This window comes from Dicentrarchus labrax, unplaced genomic scaffold (assembly GCF_905237075.1).
Source record: "Dicentrarchus labrax unplaced genomic scaffold, dlabrax2021, whole genome shotgun sequence".
NCBI classification, from domain to species: domain Eukaryota; kingdom Metazoa; phylum Chordata; class Actinopteri; family Moronidae; genus Dicentrarchus; species Dicentrarchus labrax.
In genome coordinates, this window is record NW_026136720.1 from 34,277,247 (window position 1) to 34,299,811 (window position 22,565).

Consider the following 22,565-nt stretch of genomic DNA (forward strand, 5'->3'; position numbering starts at 1 on the left):
GATACTATATACTTATTTATTTGTGCATTATTATTTGATACTGTATACTTATTTATTTGTGCATTATTATTTGATACTGTATACTTATTTGTGCATTATTATTTGATACTGTATACTTATTTATTTGTGCATTATTATTTGATACTGTATACTTATTTATTTGTGTGCATTATTATTTGATACTGTATACTTATTTATTTGTGCATTATTATTTGATACTGTATACTTATTTATTTGTGCATTATTATTTGATACTGTATACTTATTTATTTGTGCATTATTATTTGATACTGTATACTTATTTATTTGTGTGCATTATTATTTGATACTGTATACTTATTTATTTGTGCGCATTATTATTTGATACTGTATACTTATTTATTTGTGTATTATTATTTGATACTGTATACTTATTTATTTGTGTATTATTATTTGATACTGTATACTTATTTATTTGTGCATTATTTGATACTGTATACTTATTTATTTGTGTATTATTATTTGATACTGTATACTTATTTATTTGTGTATTATTATTTGATACTGTATACTTATTGAGTGCATTATTATTTGATACTGTATACTTATTTATTTGTGTATTATCTGATACTGTATACTTATTTATTTGTGTATTATTATTTGATACTGTATACTTATTGAGTGCATTATTATTTGATACTGTATACTTATTGAGTGCATTATTATTTGATACTATATACTTATTTATTTGTGCATTATTATTTGATACTGTATACTTATTGAGTGCATTATTATTTGATACTATATACTTATTTATTTGTGCATTATTATTTGATACTGTATACTTATTTATTTGTGTATTATTATTTTATACTGTATACTTATTTATTGAGTGCATTATTATTTGACACTGTATACTTATTTATTTGTGTATTATTATTTTATACTGTATACTTATTTATTGAGTGCATTATTATTTGATACTATATACTTATTTATTTGTGCATTATTATTTGATACTGTATACTTATTTATTTGTGCATTATTATTTGATACTGTATACTTATTTATTGAGTGCATTATTATTTGATACTGTATACTTATTTATTTGTGCATTATTATTTGATACTGTATACTTATTTATTGAGTGCATTATTATTTGATACTGTATACTTATTTATTTGTGCATTATTATTTGATACTGTATACTTATTTATTTGTGCATTATTATTTGATACTGTATACTTATTTATTTGTGCATTATTATTTGATACTGTATACTTATTGAGTGCATTTAAACTTTTAACTACGTTCATCGTGTATTTTATTTTGAAGGTTGCAGCAGGAAGTCCAGCTCAGTGTGTTTTGCTAAGGGGGGGGGATCTGGTTCTGAACTTCTCCAGTGCTGTACCGTCTGAGAACACTGACCCGGTTCTGTTAGGGGAGTTGGAGGGTGTAACTGTCCGTGTTAGGGGGCTCGGACAGCGGGCTGCTGCGTTCACTGACCCGCTCTGATTCTTACAGCCGCTGTTAGCCTGCGGATGCTAACTGCAGCTAGCCTCCAGCGACCGACAGAAAGTCCTCCTCTGTTCCTCTAACTGACAGTTTCCCCCCCCACCGCGGCGGCACCGGCACCGGCACCGGCACCGGGAGGGATGTGGAGGGTAACTTTACGGGCCTTCGCTGTTCTGCTGCTGGCCTGGTTCTTCGGGAACTTTGTTTTGGGTTGGTTTCAACAGAACACCGCGAAACCTCAAACGCAGCACGACGAGCGACCGAACCGCGGAGCTGCGGAGGACCAGAACCGGGACCAGAACCAGGACCAGGACCAGGACCAGAGCTGCTTCTGCCACGTAAGTTACCCCCCCTGTGGCACCGTGGGGGGGGGGGGCTGTTAAAGCTTTTAACGTTCCGGAAGTCTTCCAGCATTTTCTACGGTCCTCTTAATGTGACGTCACCGCGTGTGATGCTAGCTGCCGTTAGCAGCGATGCTAACAGTGTTAATTTACTGTCGGCCATTAAAGTTAGTCTCTGTACACACTGTCGGTTCAACTGCTCTTTATTCTTCTAATTAAACTCTTACAGACGAGGCTCGTTAGCGGAAGTTGGTGTTTCTTTTTAAAACATATATTTATTGATTTTATTGATTTAACACGCGCACATATTTGACTGATCACAGCTGGTTGTGATAATAAAATCAATTTAACACTTAAAGTAGAACATCTGTTGAAAAGTGAGTAAATAATAAAAAATAAATAAATAAAATAAGAATGAAGTCTCGAGGCTTTTACAGTAAAATGAGTCGTTACTATGACGACAATTAAAAAAGCATAAATATCCAAATTTCGTGACGCGACGCTGTTTGAGGAGAAAAGCGTGGTGTGCTCTGATTGGCTGCGGCCGACCTCCCGTCTCGTGCCCTCTCATGGGAGTTGTAGTTTTTTGCGCCACCGCCAACAAGCGCCACTAACGGCATCAGACCCGGAAGTGGACTACAAACTGGGACGCGCCGTCTGTAGGGGGCGGGGTTTAACTTTGACAGCTGCTTGTTTTGGAGGCGGGGCCGGGGGCGGGGGGGCGTGGGGGGGCATGGGACTGGAGGTCTGTAGTGACAGCTCAGCCCACAGACAGAGGAGCTGCTGCTCTGCTGCTGCTGCTGGGGCTGCTGGGACATATGGCGTTCGCACAGAGGAAGTTTTAGTTGGAAGGAAGTTAAAAGACAGAAAACAGAAGTTAAAACCAACGACAGCATGCTGAGAGGACTTTCCTTCTTCCTGCCTCTCCTGACGCTCGGGGCGCCGCTGTACTCAGAGGTCAGCTGGGGTTTTCTACCGTTCGGAGACTTTACAGGTGTTTCTGTCGGCTGGAGGGGAAATTCAGACTTCCTGTAAAACCGGAGAGAATAAAAGTAAAGTTTAAATGAGCAGGAGAGGATCACATCGGAGGTTTTATCTGCTGCTCATCAGACACCTGAAGCTTCCATATGTTGGGCCGTATCTCACTGGGATCATTTCACTTTGTTTGTTTGTATAAAAACAGTTTATTTACGCAGTAAGACCAACATTTCTATCTGTAGTATGACAGCAGAGCCTTATTCTACTGTCAGGAGTTTAAATACATTTTAATATCAGCGTGTGTGCAGAAAGTAAACCGTTAACAAAGTGTTTACTTTCTGTCTAACGTCATAAAAACAGAACTTCAGAGTAAATAAAGAGTATAAATGGTGCAATACAAATAAAGTCTGATGTGAAATATAAAGTATAAACGGACATTAAATAATAAAAGAGATATTTCTCAAATGTTCTGGTTTATTAATTAATTATCAACTTCTATGAAAGAAAACCTCCATGTTAAACTCATCCGAATTTACTGTTCATTAATTCGTCTTAATTACTTTTTAATTATTTGAATGTTTCTGACAATAAAAGTTGAACACAGAAACGTCGATATGGAAGAGCTATAGCGTTTCTCCCCACGCGGCGGCGGTGGTGGCGGCGGCGTCCATTGGAGGCGTCTGTCAGTAACTCGGGTGAACACCACTCGGAGAGAGAGCCGATGCAAATAACCAAACCAAACGAGACCAGAAGGATAACAGAGGTTGGAAATAGACTCACCCACTGAGGGTTCAAGGAACGGTTCAATAGATTTACTTTATTAATCAGTTAATCAGTTATCAATCAGGTCTTTTTTAAGCCAAAAGAAAAAACTTTCATCTTCTGTGACAGAAAACTGAAATTCTTTGGAGGGTTTTTGGACAAAAAATATGATTTGAACGCGTCGATTAGAGCTTCTGACATTTTATATCCCAACAATGAATCTGTTTGTGAGGAGATAGTCTTCAGATCAATAATGACACTGTGAGTCAGCTGTGAGACACGCTGTTGTTTCTGCAGGTGAAGCAGGCGTGTCCGTGGATTAAGACTCCTCCTTTAATTAGCGCCGCCCGCCGTTTACTGAGCTCATTGACGTTGTCAGAGTTGATCCGCAGGTCAAACACATTTGTCTCAGCTCCACCTGAATCCGACCCGCTCGGGTTCAGGTGGCAGCGTCTCACAGCAGCGACACATGTATTATGTATGGACGTACCTGTCAGACTGTGTGCGTCCACTGCTCAAACAGCACGCTGCAGGAGGAGGAACACGGATATTAAAGAGTGAATGTGAGAAACAATAAGTGGACCAGGACTCATTCATTGAAGAATAAGTTGATGAGTTTGTGAGTGAAACACAGAAACAATTACATTTCAGAACAATGTGACCAACTCTAAAAGCTCCTGAATCCTTTAACTTAAGATATCTTATCAAACCACTGCTACTAAAACCAACTTAACAACATGGTGTAGATCCTGCTGCGGTTATTTGGTTTCTTTAATATTTGGTTGTTTCCTGTCTCTGCTGCAGCTGACCGGAGTCCTGGACGACTGCTTCTGTGATGTGGAGAGCATCGACGTCTTCAACAACTTCAAGCTTTACCCTCGAATCAAGAAGCTGACGGAGAAAGACTACTTCAGATACTACAGAGTGAGAATGCTGTGTGAGAGTCCAACAGGAGAGGCTCAGGAACTCAGTCAGCTTCTAGAGTCGGCGGCACCACGGTCACTTCAGACGTAACCCAACTAGTTCGGATGTAACGTCTCAGCGTAGCCGCGTAGCCTTTCTGTCTTAGCATCGTAGCACGATGCTGTTTGATGCTGTTTTCCCACACACCCTGGAAAACCTGGAAAATTAGAGGCTAGTTTTCCAGTTACATTACACCTGGAAATTTAAATTGTGTTTTACTCCGTCACTCAGATCTCCTACGTTAACCTGGGTGCAGCTTTAGTTTGAGACTCGACTGTTGTTTAGATGAACGCTGTGATGGTTCGCAGCCGGTTTACCAGACATGGAGACGAACAGAGTTGTAGCGAGCTTTTTGGTGCCGAGTCATCGATGTTATGAAACTGTGGTCAATTCACCGTAGACCGCTTTTAAAGCAGATTGTCCCATAAAGGCTGAACCACCTACCTGTAAACCGCCCGGTTCATGAAGGAGGAATAAAACTTGAGTTAAATGTGTCAATACGAGTATAATATACAATAATGTACTGTAATATAATACAATTGTATGAGCAAATCCTGTCCTGGAAAAGGATTTCTTAAAGGAGTGGAAACCCAGGTTTTACCACCAGTAATAAACTCACTGATTCAATGATTTACACTCCTGTAGAGGCATGTGGAACTATTCAGATGCTACTGCTTTTATTTTGGTAACGCGTAAATCACAACTTGGTAACAATGTGAGTTATAATAGATTAAACTTCCACACAGCTGATTGAACAGTTGAACAGCAGACCTTCACGCATTGTCACAGCAAACACTGAACGTTGAGTCATTTGTATTTTCTTCCTCTTTTCTGTAAACTGCACTTTCCTCTCGTAGTGAGTAACAGTCGGCGGTGTGTGGGGACGAAAATCAGTTCATCTCCTTGTTCAAAGATGTGTTACATTGTGCAGAACGTCTGATAAATCCACGTCCTTCACTGTCCGGTCCCCTGATGTCCTTCAAAATCAGTTACAGCTGTTAATGTTCTCAGGCGAGTGTTTATCTGAGTGCTGTAGGGAGTTGCTGCTGTAAACGGCGCTTTGTAGAGGACGCACCCTGATATTCAGGTTCATGCTCATTTTAAACAGAACCTGTCTGTGTGGATCCCTTACTGTGCTGTCTGCCTGCTGTACCTGCAGACAGGTGCAGTTTTAGTGTTCACCTACATTTAGCAGCGTTGTTTTTTTGTTGAGATTACTTTATTTGTCCCTCGGGGAGTGTGTCTTTGACATAGAGGTACACACAGTTACACACACGTGCATTCAGATACAACACACTCCTTATGTCCTGACTTTAGAGAGATTCCCTGAGCAATGAAAGAGTTTTTATATCCACTCAGATCCCGATTATTTTCATGATTGTTTGGTCTGTAAATTGTCAGAAAATGGAGAGAAATGTTTCTTTTACCCAAAGATATTTACTTTAGGTTTACTTTAACAGGACTAACGGTTAAAGCTATTTTCTGTCTTTGCTCCAGGTGAATCTGAAGCGACCGTGTCCCTTCTGGCCCGACGACGGACATTGTGCCATCAAGGACTGCCATGTGGAGCCCTGTCCTGAGGTCAGAGGTCAACCACACCCACATACAGTTTAATGATAATAATCTTATTCATAGAGCACTTTTGTAGATACTCACAGACAGATTCATGGCATAATAATCATGTTAAAGGTCCGGTATGTAACAAATATAATAGAATATTCATAGGCATGTTGGCCACCGTAGTTTTTCCTACACACTTAATAGGCTGAGCTGTATTCAAATAGTTTCAATCTGCAGCTTCACCACCAGATGTCACTGAGTCCTCCACACTGGTCCTTTAATACGAGCACACAATGTACTTTTAACATCTGTCTGCGCTTCCTGTCTGACGTTAAATAGACGGTATGGATAAAAACACTTTAGTTTAAAGGTGGGTTAAGATAAACACGATAAGTAGTTTGTAGTTTAACACACAAAGAGGATGAGACGGTTTCCCAGTAGCTTCAAACAGCGACTCACAACTCTCCTGCTACTGTAGCTAACATCACAACAGCAGCATGTATGAGAGAGTAAGCTGAATGTCTGTGGTCATTTAACGCTAGCTAACACATCAACCCGGCTGGAATAACAAGGTAGTGGGCAGAGCTGACAAATCAATATAAAGAAGTGTACTGAATTAGAATCAGTTACCCCACTTTTATCCGTTCTTAAAGACTCAAACAGTTTTCTGATGGATGATTTATTTTGCTTTCTCTGACTGTTTCTTGTTTTTGTTTGCAGAGTAAGATCCCAGTGGGCATCAAGTCCGGGAACTACAACAAGGTGAGAGAAGATCAATGTTGGGTCATTCAGCCACCCATAATCCCTTGTGTCTGGAGGCATTTTGTCACTAGAAGCACATTCATTCATTTTGTTAAAGTTTCTGTGTGCTACCCGCGTTGTTACGTTGGTTCACTTTCCTGTCACTCTTTATCTCCTTGTATCTAATAAAGGCAAACAAACAAACAACAACAACAGGAGGAAATAATGCATTTGTTGGGCAATATTTTAATCTGCGGATTATTCCACAGTTGGTGCTGTAGCAGTGAGTATTTGGGGCAGCAGGACGGTGTGTGTAAACTGCAGTGTGTGTGTGTTTATGGTAATGAAGGAACAATGGATGTGTCTTTAATAGTTTATGGAAGATAAATCCATCTGTGATACACACGACACTATTTATAAAATACAGTGTAAAACAGCAGCAGAATCCTTCATTGAAACAGCTGTGAACGCAACCAGGCTGGTTTTATACCTGAAAACAAACTGGAACTTAATGGAGTTCAGGAGCAGCTGCATTAGTTCCAGCACTTTCTGTCTCATCAGCTGATTCAGTAAACACACACACACACACCACACACACACACACACACACACACACACACACACACACACACACACACACTCTCTCAGCTTATCTCCTGATAGTTTCCACGTAGAGGCTGAGGAGTGTTTGCCAGCTCTTGGCTCGCAGCCTCGTGTTTGTCTTGTAATGACCCAGAAGTGTTCTGACATCTGCACTCGTCGCGGTCAAGGTCGAAGCCGCTTCACTGACCGTCAGCCAGGAAACTCACTGTTAGAACCTGTGGGAGGGATTAAAGGAAACACGAGTATGTGCCACCTCAGCAGTGTGTGAGGAAGGCAGCACATCTGGAACTCACCTGAATCTATATTTTTATCTCCTTTCTACCAACGTGAACCTTGTGCTCAGGCCTTTAGAGACCATGTGTGAACCTGTTGTGAAGTCACCTATCGGTTTGAGGAGTTATGAAGCCTCAAGTTTGGCGTTTGTCAGAGCCAGCGGAGGTCACGTAAAGCGAGTTGAGCTGCAGGAAACAGTGGCAGCTCGCCTGCTCACACAGGATCTGGTATTCCAGATAAACAGTAAAATGTGTTTGTGAACAGATTTGAGGAGAGAAATAGTCAGCAACAGAATCTGGATCCATATCTGATCAGCACTGTTTGACAGTTTGATATGAGTTTGGTGCGTTGAGCTGGACGGACTCACTGAGAATGAGCTGTCAATCACAAGGTAGCCCCGCCCTAAAGCATACCCTGCTTTATGGTCTGTTTTACTCTAAGTGGGACCATCAGTTACTAAATGAACATCATGCTGTATGGAAGAAGACTGGAACTAGAGACTAAGACCAGAAACTCATCAGGAAACTGTTTACTGAGCTCATTAATCAACTGAGAAGTCGGCTCATTTCTCCATAAGACTGAATGGTTTCAGTGTGTTATTGCAACCAGTGGCGCTCTCCCTGCTGGCCATTACATAGAATGCAAGATGTTGAACACAATGTTGAACTTTTCTTTTTACTTTTCTAGCTCATTGTTGCACCAGATCGGAGGCATCAACGATATCATACAGTGTGTGTGTATTATAGTGTTATTAGTGTATTAGCTGTAATATTCCTCTAACAGCGTGTCTCTGTGTGTCTCCAGTACTCCCAGGCAGCAAATACGGTGTCGGACATGACGGAGTGCGAACAGGCTAAAGAACTGGGCGCCATCAACAGCACCCTGAGGTGACAGCTCAGACCTCCTCCCGTCTGTTCTTATCTGCGGGCCACAGACACTTTCCCTCCGTCTGCTGCAGCGGCTCATTTGAATCACAATGCAAAGCGGCTTCAGCAGCTGATAGTAACCAGTCAAACATTTACAGGCGTCTGACGGGGAGCTGCTGGGAGCTTCCCACCGTTCACAGCGACTGACTGACCTTCACTCCACCTCCATCGTGGAAAACGTGGAGTTAAATATTCCAACCACAGAAAAGTTTTAGTCCAACACTTTATATTAAAGTCTAAAAATGACCTCAGGGTGAACAAACCAGGAAGGAGTAGAGGGTAGCTATGGATCCCTGAAGTTTAATTAAACCTTAAAATCGATCTTAAATCTGGTTATTTAATCTCATGATGCAGAGCCAAGATAACTGTTACATTACAGTTTCAAACCACTCATCTCTCTTCCCAGGGTTTGTTCATGTTGTTTTATTATGTAATTAACTACGTCGCACCAGAATCTCAGACCAAAACAAAGGGACCAGACTCCATTAACAAAACCCCTTCTTGTACTTTATCGTAAAACACACATGAAACTGGACAGAAACAGAGTCAAACTCATTAAAGCGTCTCTGTTAGTGTTTCCAACAATCACCAACTCTGGTTTGGTGGAAATAAATCCTTAATTCACCGACGTAGATGATAAAAACAGCAGTTTCAGTCGGAGCAGACCGGCTATGGAAACAAACCACAGAGAGGCTGCGATACAACACAGGCAGAGGGAGAGAGACTCCATGTGACTGTATCTTTACACAGAGAATTGCTGTTTGCTGCTGTTTTAATGTTATATATCTCATATTTAACCTTTGAACTCAACATATTGAGCTGTGTTCTCTGAGTAAATCTAGCGAGTCACAGGCTAATAAACCTTTAACTTCCTACAGCTTGTTAGTAAACTGTTTATTATATAGGTAAGTTTGTATGTTTGTAATGTTATTAAGATAATATAGACTTTATTGATCCCACACTGGGGAGATTTACTTGCTACAGCAGCTCAAGATACAACACAACAGATAACAAAACACACATTAAATAAAAATAGAATAAGAATGAATCACAAACTATAAAAGAAAGTTTTCCTCATCACTGATAACGCGTCATAGAAATTAGATTCTCAGTGACTTTTAAAAATGTTTGTTTGATCATATATATATATATATATATATATATATATATATATATATATACATATATATATATTTATTGTATTTCATTCTTTCCTGTTTCAGTAACCAGAGTAAACAGGCGTTCGCTGATTGGGCGAGACACGACGACGCTCAGGACAACTTCTGCGAGCTGGATGGTGAGGATTTCCTCTGTGTGATGCTTTTACTGACAACACAGCGTACAGCTCAATATCTGAACACATACTGACCACACTGCCTTAAACTAACACCACCAACACAGAGGTATCAAATCTAATGAGGAAATCTGCATGAAACTTCCTCTCAGTCTCCTTTAGATGGTAATGACCTCCTGATCTGACCTCTAGCGCCGCCTGCAGGACAAACATCTTTCTTCTGATGAGACTGCAGAACAGACTTTTTGTTGCTGATAGTAGTGATGCTTTAGTCCATAAAAAGGCCTGTGTTTGTTTGTTTGTTTGTGTGTTTGTTAGATGAAACCTCTCCAGATTCAGAGTACGTGGATCTGCTGCTGAATCCAGAGCGGTTCACTGGATACAAGGGTCCTTCAGCCTGGAGAGTCTGGAACAGCATCTACGAGGAAAACTGCTTCAAGTGAGAGACACACACACACACACACACACACACATAGTGTTTGTTGTTGTGTTGTGATACCGATCCCACATGCTGCTGAGAACACACAAATGTTTCATGTAATAAAATGATACTGATCCATTTTTTTTTTCTGGCAGCGATACGTTTCCATATGGTATTCTTCTCTGCATCCAGTCTGACTCTAAACTCGTGATGATTATTGATCATTAATAATAATAATCTTTCTTTTTGTTGTCATCAGGCCCAGATCAGTGTACCGACCTCTGAACCCTCTGGCTCCGAGCAGAGGTGAGTCTGGAAAAATCAATAACCGCTCAGTTTGAACAAACTAAAGGTGGATCAAACTGCTCAGAATTATAATTGTATTCACTTATTCTTTGACCAGATAATCAGGTATTTATCAGGGACAGAAACAACTGAAATGAATAATTTTTCCGATCAGATTTGTTATTTTTGCTGTAGAATAAGTTGAAACTGCGGCTGTTGTTGTGGAGGTGTGTGTTCATTAATAGATCTGACTTAGCTTTGTTCTCTGTCTCTCTTTCTGTGTTCAGGAGACGACGACGGTGAGACTAAGCACATCTTCATTTGAATTTATTTTTAGCCGTGTTGTAAAAAAACAAGCACTGATTTTGTTCTCACGTTGCAGGAGAGGGTTTCTACAAGTGGCTTGAAGGTGAGTTCTCACATATTTCTACAGGAAATATTAAGTCACGTATTCTTTTTATACCTTTTAGTTATCAAACCACTTTCTTACTCTAACGTTGAATATCTGAAGTTCACAGACAGATATTCAGGACAGAGTCTCAGTTTCAACAAACATATCAACCTCATTGCTCTCTTGGTTTATTTGAATTCATCAGAAGTATGGAAGCCCATTTCTGCCAGTAAGATAAAAAATAAGAAAACAATAAAATAAAAAAATATCCTCATGGCAAGTCATCATTTTTGCTTTTTAACTCATAATTTTAAAAACAAATTGAACATTTGGTTCATTATCAGGGCTACGTTTTCATCTTAAAACCTTTTAAAGAAGTAGATTATTTTTGATTCTTTAGTAAGTAGTTAGTTACTTTGATGAATAAAACATGTCCTTGTTAACTTTCTCTCTGTCTGTGTCCAGGTTTGTGTTTAGAGAAGAGAGTTTTCTACCGACTCATCTCAGGCCTCCACACCAGCATCAACATCCACCTGTGTGCCGAGTACCTGCTGGACGGTACGACAGCCTGATCTTAATGGAGCTTGTTTACTCTCAAGTCTATAAAATGTAAAATAAAGTGTCGTGTCATGTAGTAAACTGTTGTTGGATTCCTCAGAGGGCTGGGGCCGGTCGGTCTGGGGTCCAAACGTTCAGGAGTTTCGGCAGCGCTTCGACACAGCGGAGACGAAGGGCGAGGGCACGCGGCGGCTGAAGAACCTTTACTTCCTGTATCTGATCGAGCTGCGGGCGCTCTACAAGGTGGCGCCGTACTTTGAACGGGCGTTCATCAACCTGTACACTGGAAACTCACAGGAAGACGGAGCCACGAAGGACCTGCTGCTGCAGGTCTTCAATGAGATCAGGTAAGACGGGCTTGTTTGTGGTCTTCTAAAGTAAAATGTAATATGTTTTATTAACTTTGGTTAAACACCCAGAAGTTGCCACAGTCAGTGATTAATGGTAAAACATAGGACAACAGTATCTGAGGTCATAAAGTCAGAGAAGGGACTCAGTCAAGTAATTTCACAGCAGTTTTTATCTACAATTTGTGAGCATTAACCACCATAAGGTTCTGGTCATACCACACCAAGAAGCCTGTGTCTGGAACAGTAAAACTCCTGCATGTGTTGAACTGAGAAAATCTTTGTTTTATTACTTATAAAATTAACTTTTCAATTGTAAAATAATGAATGTGCTACTTCTGCCTTCACAAAATGTATATTTAATATTGATCTGAAATTTCACAAATAAAGAAGCTCCTATGGTATAAAATTAACAGGAATATATTCCTTTAATGAAAACATGAATATATCGATAAATGAGCCCCGGCTCGAGGTTTGTACAGCAGCTAACTGAGTGAGTACAGATCGTCTCAGTGGTTGAATCAGATAATGTATTTATTTTTTTCTTTCAGTGAAGTAGTTTTATCTGTAAAGCAGAAAACTTTTCATCTTCTACTTTTTACCCCAGTGCCAGGGTTTGATGTTACCGGCAAATTTCTTCCATCCTTTGCACTTCTTCTTCTTTTTCTGACTCCCAGAAGCTTCGTCATCAGTCGTCACCTCTGCGTTGAACCCGTTGGTGTCCTCTGGGCGAACCTCTTTCTCGTAGCGCAAGAGCTTTCCTTCCAGCTCCTCCAGCTTCAGGGAAACCATCTGCTCCCTCTCAGAGAACCATATCTTCTGCTGGATGCAGAAATCCAGCTGCTCTTTCACCTTAAGGTTGAGCGCCTGGATTCTTTTGAACTGTTCCTCCTTAATGGCCTCCTTATGATCTTTCTCTGCCTTTAACTTCTGAAACATGTCCTGGAATCTCAAGGTTTTTCCTTCGTAACACAGTTTCAGGTCTTCGATCTCTTCAAGGTAGGCCTTCTTCTCCTTCTCCCAGGCTTGAAGTTCGCTGTCCTCATCGCGTCCTTTTTGGATCGTCTGCCGGAGGTCATTTATTTCCTGGCAGAGGACCTTCTCCCTCTCAGAGGCCTTCAGCTGCTGCTCCCTGTACACATCCATTTGGTTCCTGAGTTTGATGTTGAGCTCCAGGATTTTGTTTTGCAGGAACTCTTTTTCTTTTCTCTCTGCTTGGTACTTTTCAGCCGTGCATTCAAATCGCATTTTAAGCTGCTCCACCTCATCGCTCGAGGCATTGTTCTGGCTCTCCACAGATCTGAGGTTGTGGTTGAGCATATTCTGACACTTAAAATCGTTTTCGCCTTCAGAGGTCATGGTCTCTTCCTGAGTGCAAAGGCCATTTTCTTTTTGCAGCAAGGAAGCAGGATCCTGAATTTCATCCACTTGCTGCGCCTCGTTCTTTTCGGGCACATCTTTGAAGGTCACCCTTTTCTCTTTGCAGCTCGTCTGAAGTTCTTCGGTCTGGGCATTGAGGAGCTTGTCCTCCCTCTCCAGAGCCTCGAGTATCAGTTCAAGCATATCCAGACAGCTTGAAATCTCGGTTTGGAGCTTCTCCTTAACATCAGCAGGATCCTGATTTTTATCCTCCGGCTGAATCACAGTGACATCCTCTGCGGTCTCAGCCTTGTCCTTTTTTGACAAGCTACTGTCTCTGCAGGTCATCTGAACTTGTTCTTCAGGACTAAATAAGCTCAGGTTCTCTCTCACCAAAGCATTAAGTAGGAGATCAAACATATCCACACTGTCAGATCCCTTCTGGACTAAGTCACTGTTGTCTTTGTGCAGTACATTGTTCCCCTCAGAGGTCTTGGGCTCCTCCTGGGCGCAGACATCACTGTCCTTCTGAACCAGTGAATCTGACTCCTGAAGTTCATCAAGTTCAGGGACAAATGAGTCTGCGCACTCCCTCTGAAGTTGCTCCTGGAGGTCACAGATGTCTTTACGGAGGACCTTTACCTGCTCAGAGTGTCTCAGCTGCTCCTGGGCGTGCAGCTCGCTCTCTCTTTGAAGCTGCAACTTCAGTTGCTGAACTTCTTTCTGCAGAACATCCCTTTCCTTTGTAATGGACTGTTGTTCAGCCTTCTCAGAGTGGCACTCAACAATGATGTCCTTGAGGGTCGCAGTATGGATGTCTGCCTCTTGAAGCAAGATGTCTCTCTCTGCCTCCAGGGTCTTGAATTTATTGACATGCTGATTGATGGTTTCTTTCAGACTGTCAGTTTCTGTCCGATGGGCATTTTCTCTCTCAGTGGCCTTCAGGTGCTCCTCTGCTCGCAAGTGTTTTTCTCTTTGGAGCAGGTTGGAGAGCTTGCAGATTTTCTGCTGTATGTCGCACTTTCCTGCCATCTTACCGAAGCTTGAAATCTTGTTCTTGCACTGGATCCCAGTTTGGTTGCTCAAGTCTCTTCCAGACATAAAATGTGATTCTGAGAACCTGTTGACCAAACTAATGTTCCAACAGAATGTCTGTGTGATCAGCAGAATGTTGGATAGAATGATTTATTTGTTTTTGTTTTCATGAACTTTATCATAAACACACAGAAAAGACTCTCAGGAAACTGGCTGCTTAGCTTTACTGTTACTCCTGCAGTCGTAGCAGAGTTGTGTTACTGCTGATGCAAACTGAACATTTCTCACTGCTGCTGCGTCACATTAAAGATTTTCAAATGGTAAACCATGGGGAGGCTTTTAATGTGAAGGAGAAACAATGTTAGCACAGTTCACTGGAAGGTAGACGCTGACGCTAGCTCATCACGCTAGCTTCATCCAGTAAACTTTGCACGAGAGCATTTAAACACATAAATGTACAACAGTCGTATATTTCAGTTCGATTGTTACTGTAAGACTAACCGCTGCTTTTTGTCTTCCAGAGCTTTCCCAATGCACTTTGATGAGAAGTCCATGTTCGCCGGACACAAAATTGAAGCCAAAACATTAAAGGTGAAACCAAAACCTTTGACTCCTGATCCAACACGGAGACAGACGCTCTCTGTGTGCGAGCAGGTGTCTTTTATTCTGACGTTTGTTTGCTCTCCTTTTGATGAGCAGTGAGGCAGACGAGCCAGAAAGCTTTTAGTGTGTGCAAACAGCCGAGCCTTGATCCTCCGTCACCTTTAAAATATATATATTCACATCTTATATGAACGCTGTGAAATGTTTTTGAGATAAACTGAATGCTCTGTCTCCTCTCTCTGACCCTTCAGGAGGAGTTTCGCCTCCATTTTAAGAACATCTCCAGGATCATGGACTGCGTCGGCTGCAGTAAATGTCGACTGTGGGGGAAACTGCAGGTGAGCCGCGTTACAGAGTCTGCTGTGTGTTTATGTTCAGAAAAATAACCTCAAAGCAACATCGAAACAGTTAAATACAGATCTCATTTACAACAGAGACTTTTTATGTTACATTTTGACTTTTTATATCATAATTTCAACTATTTATCTCAGTTTTTTTCTTATCTTATAATGACTTTATTTTATAATTTCACATTTTAATTTCTTAATTTTGACTATTTAGTGTAAATATATATAACAAAATGAAGCCCATGGCGCTGCTGTTGCGTTTATCTTGTTGTTTTTGACAATCGACTCTTAAAAAGACACTTTTTTAAGGTTCAATAAATTATTTTTCCAAAGTTGATTAATTGTGATCTCACTATTGACCAAAACCATTGTGGTTAAGATTTTTGCCACAATCGAGCCGCCCTACCAGTCAGTGGGTTAATATTGTTGGACGGAGCCAGGCTAGCTGTTTCCCCCTGTTTCCAGTATTTGTGCTAAGCTAAGCTAACCCACTGCTGTCGGTGTAGCGTCATATTAACTGTACATATCGACCTTCTCATCCGACTCTCTGCAGGAAACCGTTGACCTCTCTCGATGTTTGATATTTGTGCTTAGAATATCTCCCACTGCTATAAGATATAACGTGGAGGGTTCACCTTTTATTTTCCTAAAACTGTTGTTGGTTTTGTGGTTTTACGAATGACTTTTATCTGTTACTGTTACTGTAAACCCTTCCTGACCGTCCTCCGGTGTGTTGTGTGCAGACTCAGGGTCTCGGTACGGCCCTGAAGATCCTCTTCTCTGAGAGGGAGATCCAGAACCTTCCTGAACACAGCCCCTCTAAAGGTTTCCAGCTGACTCGCCAGGAGATTGTGGCCTTACTGAACGGCTTCAGCAGGTACGTTCACTGCAGACAGGCAGACAGACAGACAGACAGACAGACACGCAGACAGACGGACACTTTAAAAACCTTGATTTTAAAATTCAGTAGCTAAAGATTTAAAGATCTTTTTATTGATTTTCTTTTTTTACATAACTCAAGAATGAAATTTAAATCAGTTTAAGAGTAAATTATTAATTAAATATAAATTACAACAATGTGGTGACATTTACCCAAAAGGTCAAAGGTCAATGTATATATGATATAATAATGTCCTTTATCTAACACAGTGGAGCTCCCCCCAGGTTTAAGACACTTCTGTCCATTACAGTCTCTGTCAGCGACTGCAACCTGATTGGTTGGCGGAGGCTTACAACGTCGGGGCGCAAGAATGGGTCCTGAAACCCAGTGTTAAACCCCACCGGGGCGTTATTGGTTCTGCTGTCTGTCATTAATCTGTCTCTCTCTCTCTCTCTCTCTCTCTGTCTCTCTCTCTCTCTCTCTCTCTCTGTCTCTCTCTCTGTCTCTCTCTCTCTCTCTCTCTGTCTCTCTCTCTCTGTCTCTGTCTCTGTCTCTCTCTCTGTCTCTCTCTCTCTCTCTCTGTTCTGTTTTTGTTTTTTTTTTGTTTTTTTTTTTTTTTTTTTTTTTTTTTTTTTTTTTTTTTTTTTTTTGTTTTTTTTTTTCTTTTGTTTTTTTTTTCTTTTTGTTGTTTGTTTTTTTTTTTTTTTTTTGTCTTTTTTTGTTTTTTTTGTTTTTTTTTGTCTTGTTCTCTCTCTCTCTCTCTCTCTCTCTCTCTCTCTGTCTGTCTCTCTCTCTGTCTGTCTCTCTCTCTCTCTCTCTCAGGTTGTCCACCAGTATTCATCAGCTCCACCACTTCCGCCTGCTGCTGAAGGACAACAGGTAACAGGAGGTGATGCTCCACCCGGCCAGTAGGCGGCGCCAGCCCCCAGAGGACTGCAGTAGTCTCACCGCCCAGAAGAAGAAGAAGAAGAACTTTTTCATGGACATCAGGATCAGCAGTGAACCTCTCTCTCTCTCTCTCTCTCTCTCTCTCCTCCCATTAATCTCTCTCTCTCCTCCTCCTCTGTCTGTTGTTGGTTTGTGACAGCCTGAAGGGAACAGGAAGTGATGTCACAGACCACAGATTAAACCGTGTTCAACAGGAAGTGAACGTTTTAAATCTCTTCGTTCTCTTTCTTTCTCTCTCTCTCTTCCTTTCTTTGGCCCCGCCCTCGTGAACTGAGTCGGACCTTTAACGCCTCTTCTGTAGGGAAAGAACTCGAGTCGGGAGGAAACGCCGTGCGCGTCTGAAACCGCCAGGACGCAGCTTCCTGTTGGTTTAGTTTCCTCTCCTCTCCCACTTCCTGTTTTCGGTTTGTCGCTCAAAGCCTGAAGCTCTGGACCAATCAGCTCCCGTTCACCATCTCAGGCCTAACTTATGTCAGCTCGATAGATGTGTGTGTGTGTGTGTGTGTGTGTGTGTGTGTGTGTGTGTGTGTGTGTGTGGATCAACAGTTGCAGCTATACATTTATGGACAATGACTTGATTCCCATAGTTTAATATACGGTAGCAGATTTTTGCTCATTTTGCGATAACTAATGATTGTCTGTCTGTCTGTCTGTCTGTCTGTCTGTCTGTCTGTCTGTCTGTCTGTCTGTCTGTTCAGTAAACTTGCTGCCTCCTCTTTCCAGGCACTCTTAGTTTTGCTTCAGCCACGTTGTCTTAAAGCACAACTTTAACAGATTTATAACGTTTATTTAAAGAGGAGAACTTTGGGAGTTGTTTAGTTTCTCTTCAGGTTACGTCAGTATTTTATTTCCCGCTGTGAAACGGCGGCGTGATGTTGGTTTGTGATGGGACAATGTGAGGGAACGATTAAAGTCTGCTTTTATTTTATAGTTTTCTTATTGTCAACAAGTCCCGTGTGAGTTATTCTAGTTGTTTCATTTTAATTTAGTTTCTGTAATATATATTATATATATATAATATATATATATTATAATAATGCTGGGATTTGTCAGAATAATACAATACAATACGACGGTTCTAGTTTTAGTTTCCCGCTTATGTTTCACTATAATGAATAAATATGTCGGTCCGTCAGCTCAAACCGCATCAGTTCCTACTGAGGACGTAAACCTTTAAAAACAATTAAAATATATAGTTTCATTCATTATAAAGCACAGTAGATTTTATTAAACCCGAGGAAATGGTGCATTTCAGGACGGTGTAGAAAGAAACTACAGTGTGTGATTGATAATCAATACAGTTGGGATTTGTTGACTTTAAGAAAAACACCGAATACAAGCAGACTATTCCTCTAACGAGGCGTTCAATGTCCTGAACGACAGGCGAACCAGCCGATTCAAGTGATTACGAACCCTGAGGAACGCCTGTTACGATCAATAACGATCAATAAGCAACGTCTAACAAGCAAAGGAAGTCATTACACTGAACGCCACCTTCGTCTCGTCCCTGTGGCCAATCACAGTTCAGCTGCTGGGGCAGGAAATCCGATATTATATATATTATATATTATACATCTTTAAAATTCCACTTTTCCAGGAGCAAGTTGAGCCTTTGTGGCTGCAGGCGGCACCTTGTGGCCGCAGGAGGAACTGCAGGCGGAGATATTTAATTTTGTCGTTCGGCTTTTTCAGCGTTTTTTCGTCAGATTGCGACGGTTTGTTTTCGCTCAGCAGTAAAAGAATGAAGTGGACCAAAGAAGTTGCCTACATTTTAATTTTGATGTATCTTTTTGTTTGTGATGTCCAGGAAGTGTTTATGTTGTAGTTCGGACACACGATGAGTTATGTTTAAAGCTGTTTTCTTGAGGGTCAGGCTGATGTTTCACCTCTGTATTCTGGATGTTTAAGAGCTGAATTAGGGTTTGAAATATAAAATATTAAAAGTAAAATCTGCAGCTTCTGCTTGTTCCTGTCGTGTGCTTTAATCCCGTTTATCGCTTCTCTGTTGACGGGGAATTAATTACAATTAAAGATTATATCAACAGCTTCAAATCACCTGTAGAAACTCTTGTCAGTCAGATTCTTTCTCTTTTCTTACCCTCCGTTTTGGCTCTCAGGCTCAACCTGCATCACAACATGAAGGTTTGATTAACAGAGCTCGTTATCCTTCCTGCAGCCCCTTCACAGTAAAAGCCTTCCAGAGGAACTGCTTCATAATCACCTCCAAATTACTGCTGGTCGTTACATCAGAGTTGTTCCAAGAACGCACGCCGGTGCACCGATTCAATACTTCATCTTTCATGACCGGCCCTCGTAGTAAACTCTTGTAAAACAGTAATTATATATCTATAAATCTTTTGTTTTAATGAATCAGAATCAGTCTTCAGCGATAGGAAGATGGAAAAGTCATCAGTTAATTAATTTGAATGTAAATCCTTTAACATGAAATTGTTTATTTATTCACATTTATATTGTCCGGTAAACTTTAAGTGATAACACTCTGCACTTAACACTCTATAGAAATAATAAAAAGAATAAATAGAGAGTAAATTCCACAATGTACCAAAGTATAAAGATGTTGAGACTTGGTGTCTGCTTTTATTGTGAAGCAGCTGCAGGAAGTGTTAATATAATAATAACTCTGCGATAAAGAGTACAACAAACAACGGCGGCGTTTATGAGACAGGAAGAATACGGAGGCCTAAATGTGACAAATTAAAAGCATTTTTCAGTGAGTCATCAACTTATTAAATAATTAAATCAGTTTTATGCATTTTAGTTGTAAAGGTGACCATTAAAATTTACATTTAAATGATGCAATTTAAGAAACTTAGTTTAAATAAAAATAGAATAAGTTCTAATATTCTACCTTTGAATGATTATTAAGGTTTCAACGTTATTCTATTGACAGAGTTGTATAATTAAATTTAGATTCAGTTTCCTTGTAAAAAAAAGATTAAGTCATCAAAATTAATTAATTTGTGATATCAGAAATACTTGCTTCAGTTATCGAGTCGAGAGAGCGTCTGACTGAAATGTTTCTTTAAAAGTTCATTAAATCTGGAAATCTGTTTTTTTTAAAGAAACTTTTAGTGGCTGAAACAAAAACTATAAACGGTGAAATAATTACAGTTTGATATGGAACATAATAAGATTTAATATTGAATGATTTTGAAAATAACTGAAAAAATCCACTTTAAGTCTCATTAATTTATTAATCATTTGAACACTTAAATTAAAGTACACATGTAATAATTACTGCAATCTTGTGACTATGGAAGCCCATTTAGGCCAACTAACGTCTGTAAGTCATAATAATGAGAACGTTTATCAAAATAATGACTTTGTGATATTCAGTCATTGTTTTGGCAGAAATGTGCTTCCACAAATTAATTTACGACTTTTAGTTTTAAAATTATCACTGAATTTGAATAACTTAAATATTTTACTTTGAAAACCATCTATTATAATTTATGTGGATTTCCTTTTTTTTGTTTTGTGATTTCAAATTTTATTGAATTTTTTTTCTCTGTTGAAGTTTCTCAGATGTCAAAATTTAAGAGAAAAATGAAAAATGAAGTTGCTGTGATCAGATTGATCAGATTCATCAGTTAAAGGTGTTCAGTTGTTTATCAAATGCAAACGTTAATAATAAATTATCAGTTTTAATTAATTCAGTGTCACCTTCCAGCCTCCATAACAGAGTTTGGGTGAAGTCTATTTCTCCTCTGAGCCTTGCATGTCCTCCGTACCACCTTACAACTAAATCGCTATTTTGGAAAAAGACCACAAAAAAACCTGCTTCAGATCTTCATGTTGAATCGAAACAAGTTTTCTTTCTGTTGATCTCTGAATAAATAAATCTATAGAGTTCCTGTTGACTATATTTATTTGAAAAGATGAATAAATATTTCTGGATATCACTGAACTTTGTTTGCTTGTTGATTAAGATAATATCAATATACACTACCGTTCAAAAGTTTGGGGTCACTTAGAAATGTCCTTATTTTTGAAAGAAAAGCATTGTTTTTTTCAATGAAGATAACATTAAATCAATCAGAAATACAGTCTAGACATTGTTAATGTGGTAAATGACTATTCTAGCTGGAAACGGCTGATTTTTAATGGAATATCTACATAGGTGTACAGAGGCCCATTTCCAGCAACCATCACTCCTGTGTTCTAATGGTACATTGTGTTAGATAATCGTGTTAAAAGGCTAATTGATGATTACAAAACCCTTCTGCAATTATGTTAGCACAGCTGAAAACTGTTGTGCTGATTAGAGAAGCTATAAAACTGGCCTTCCTTTGAGCTTGTTGAGTATCTGGAGCATCAGCATTTGTGGGTTCGATTATACTCTCAAAATGGCCAGAAAAAGAGAACTTTCTTCTGAAACTCAACAGTCTATTCTTGTTCTGAGAAATGAAGGCTATTCCATGCGAGAAATTGCCAAGACACTGAAGATTTCCTACAACGGTGTGTACTACTCCCTTCAGAGAACAGCACAAATGGGCTCTAACCAGAATAGAAAGAGAAGTGGGAGGCCCCGGTGCACAACTAAGCAAGAGGACAAGTACATTAGAGTCTCTAGTTTGAGAAATAGACGCCTCACAGGTCCTCAACTGGCAGCTTCATTAAATGGTACCCGCAAAACGCCAGTCTCAACGTCCACAGTGAAGAGGCGACTCCGGGATGCTGGCCTTCTAGGCAGAGTGGCAAAGAAAAAGCCACATCTGAGACTGGCCAATAAAAGGAAAAGATTAAGATGGGCAAAAGAACACAGACATTGGACAGAGGAAGATTGGAAAAAGTGTTATGGACAGACAAATCTAAGTTTGAGGTGTTTGGATCACACAGAAGAACATTTGTGAGACGCAGAACAAGTGAACAGATGCTGGAGGAGTGCCTGACGCCATCTGTCAAGCATGGTGGAGGTAATGTGTTGGTCTGGGGCTGCTTTGGTGCTGGTAAAGTGGGAGATTTGTACAAGGTAAAAGGGATTTTCAATAAGGAAGGCTATCACTCCATTTTGCAACACCATGCCTTACCCTGTGGACAGCACTTGATTGGAGCCAATTTCCTCCTACAACAGGACAATGACCCAAAGCACACCTCCAAACTATGCAAGAGCTATTTAGGGAAGAAGCAGTCAGCTGGTATTCTGTCTGTAATGGAGTGGCCAGCGCAGTCACCAGATCTCAACCCTATTGAGCTGTTGTGGGAGCAGCTTGACCGTATGGTACGTAAGAAGTGCCCATCAAGCCAATCCAACTTGTGGGAGGTGCTTCAGGAAGCGTGGGGCGAAATTTCTTCAGATTACCTCAACAAATTGACAGCTAGAATGCCAAAGGTCTGCAAGGCTGTAATTGCTGCAAATGGAGGATTCTTTGACGAAAGCAAAGTTTGAAGGACAAAATTATTATTTCAAATAAAAATCATTATTTCTAACCTCG

The 22,565-nt window shown here is 40.2% G+C and overlaps 2 protein-coding genes across 3 annotated transcripts in view; one reads left to right on the forward strand and one right to left on the reverse strand.

Annotated features, from left to right (window-relative positions):
• LOC127352727 (scavenger receptor cysteine-rich type 1 protein M160-like) overlaps positions 1 to 22,565 on the reverse strand; it is a 258,877-nt gene that overhangs the window by 98,033 nt on the left and 138,279 nt on the right. The gene's annotated exons all lie outside the window — the stretch shown is intronic.
• On the forward strand, positions 1,331 to 21,032 carry ero1b (endoplasmic reticulum oxidoreductase 1 beta). 2 transcript variants are annotated; one of them, XM_051381312.1, is made up of 16 exons: positions 1,331 to 1,832; positions 4,380 to 4,499; positions 6,036 to 6,119; positions 6,819 to 6,860; positions 8,520 to 8,602; positions 9,865 to 9,938; positions 10,254 to 10,374; positions 10,616 to 10,662; positions 10,929 to 10,940; positions 11,024 to 11,050; positions 11,498 to 11,590; positions 11,691 to 11,937; positions 14,853 to 14,922; positions 15,186 to 15,272; positions 16,025 to 16,158; positions 16,984 to 21,032. In XM_051381312.1, the coding sequence occupies exons 1-16, from the start codon at positions 1,635 to 1,637 to the stop codon at positions 17,042 to 17,044; spliced, it is 1,500 nt and encodes a 499-aa protein (XP_051237272.1). In that variant the 5' UTR covers positions 1,331 to 1,634; the 3' UTR covers positions 17,045 to 21,032. The 2 variants fall into 2 exon arrangements, with proteins under 2 accessions (XP_051237272.1, XP_051237273.1); XM_051381313.1 differs by lacking the exon at positions 1,331 to 1,832 and adding an exon at positions 2,611 to 2,792.

Excerpts from the sequence above, each read along its gene's own strand:
- ero1b (XM_051381312.1), top strand. The coding sequence starts at position 1,635 with ATGTGGAGGGTAACTTTACGGGCCTTCGCTGTTCTGCTGCTGGCCTGG. Across the intron at positions 15,273-16,024 it reads GACTGTGGGGGAAACTGCAG|ACTCAGGGTCTCGGTACGGC; the intron begins GTGAGCCGCGTT and ends TGTTGTGTGCAG. Across the intron at positions 16,159-16,983 it reads TTACTGAACGGCTTCAGCAG|GTTGTCCACCAGTATTCATC; the intron begins GTACGTTCACTG and ends TCTCTCTCTCAG.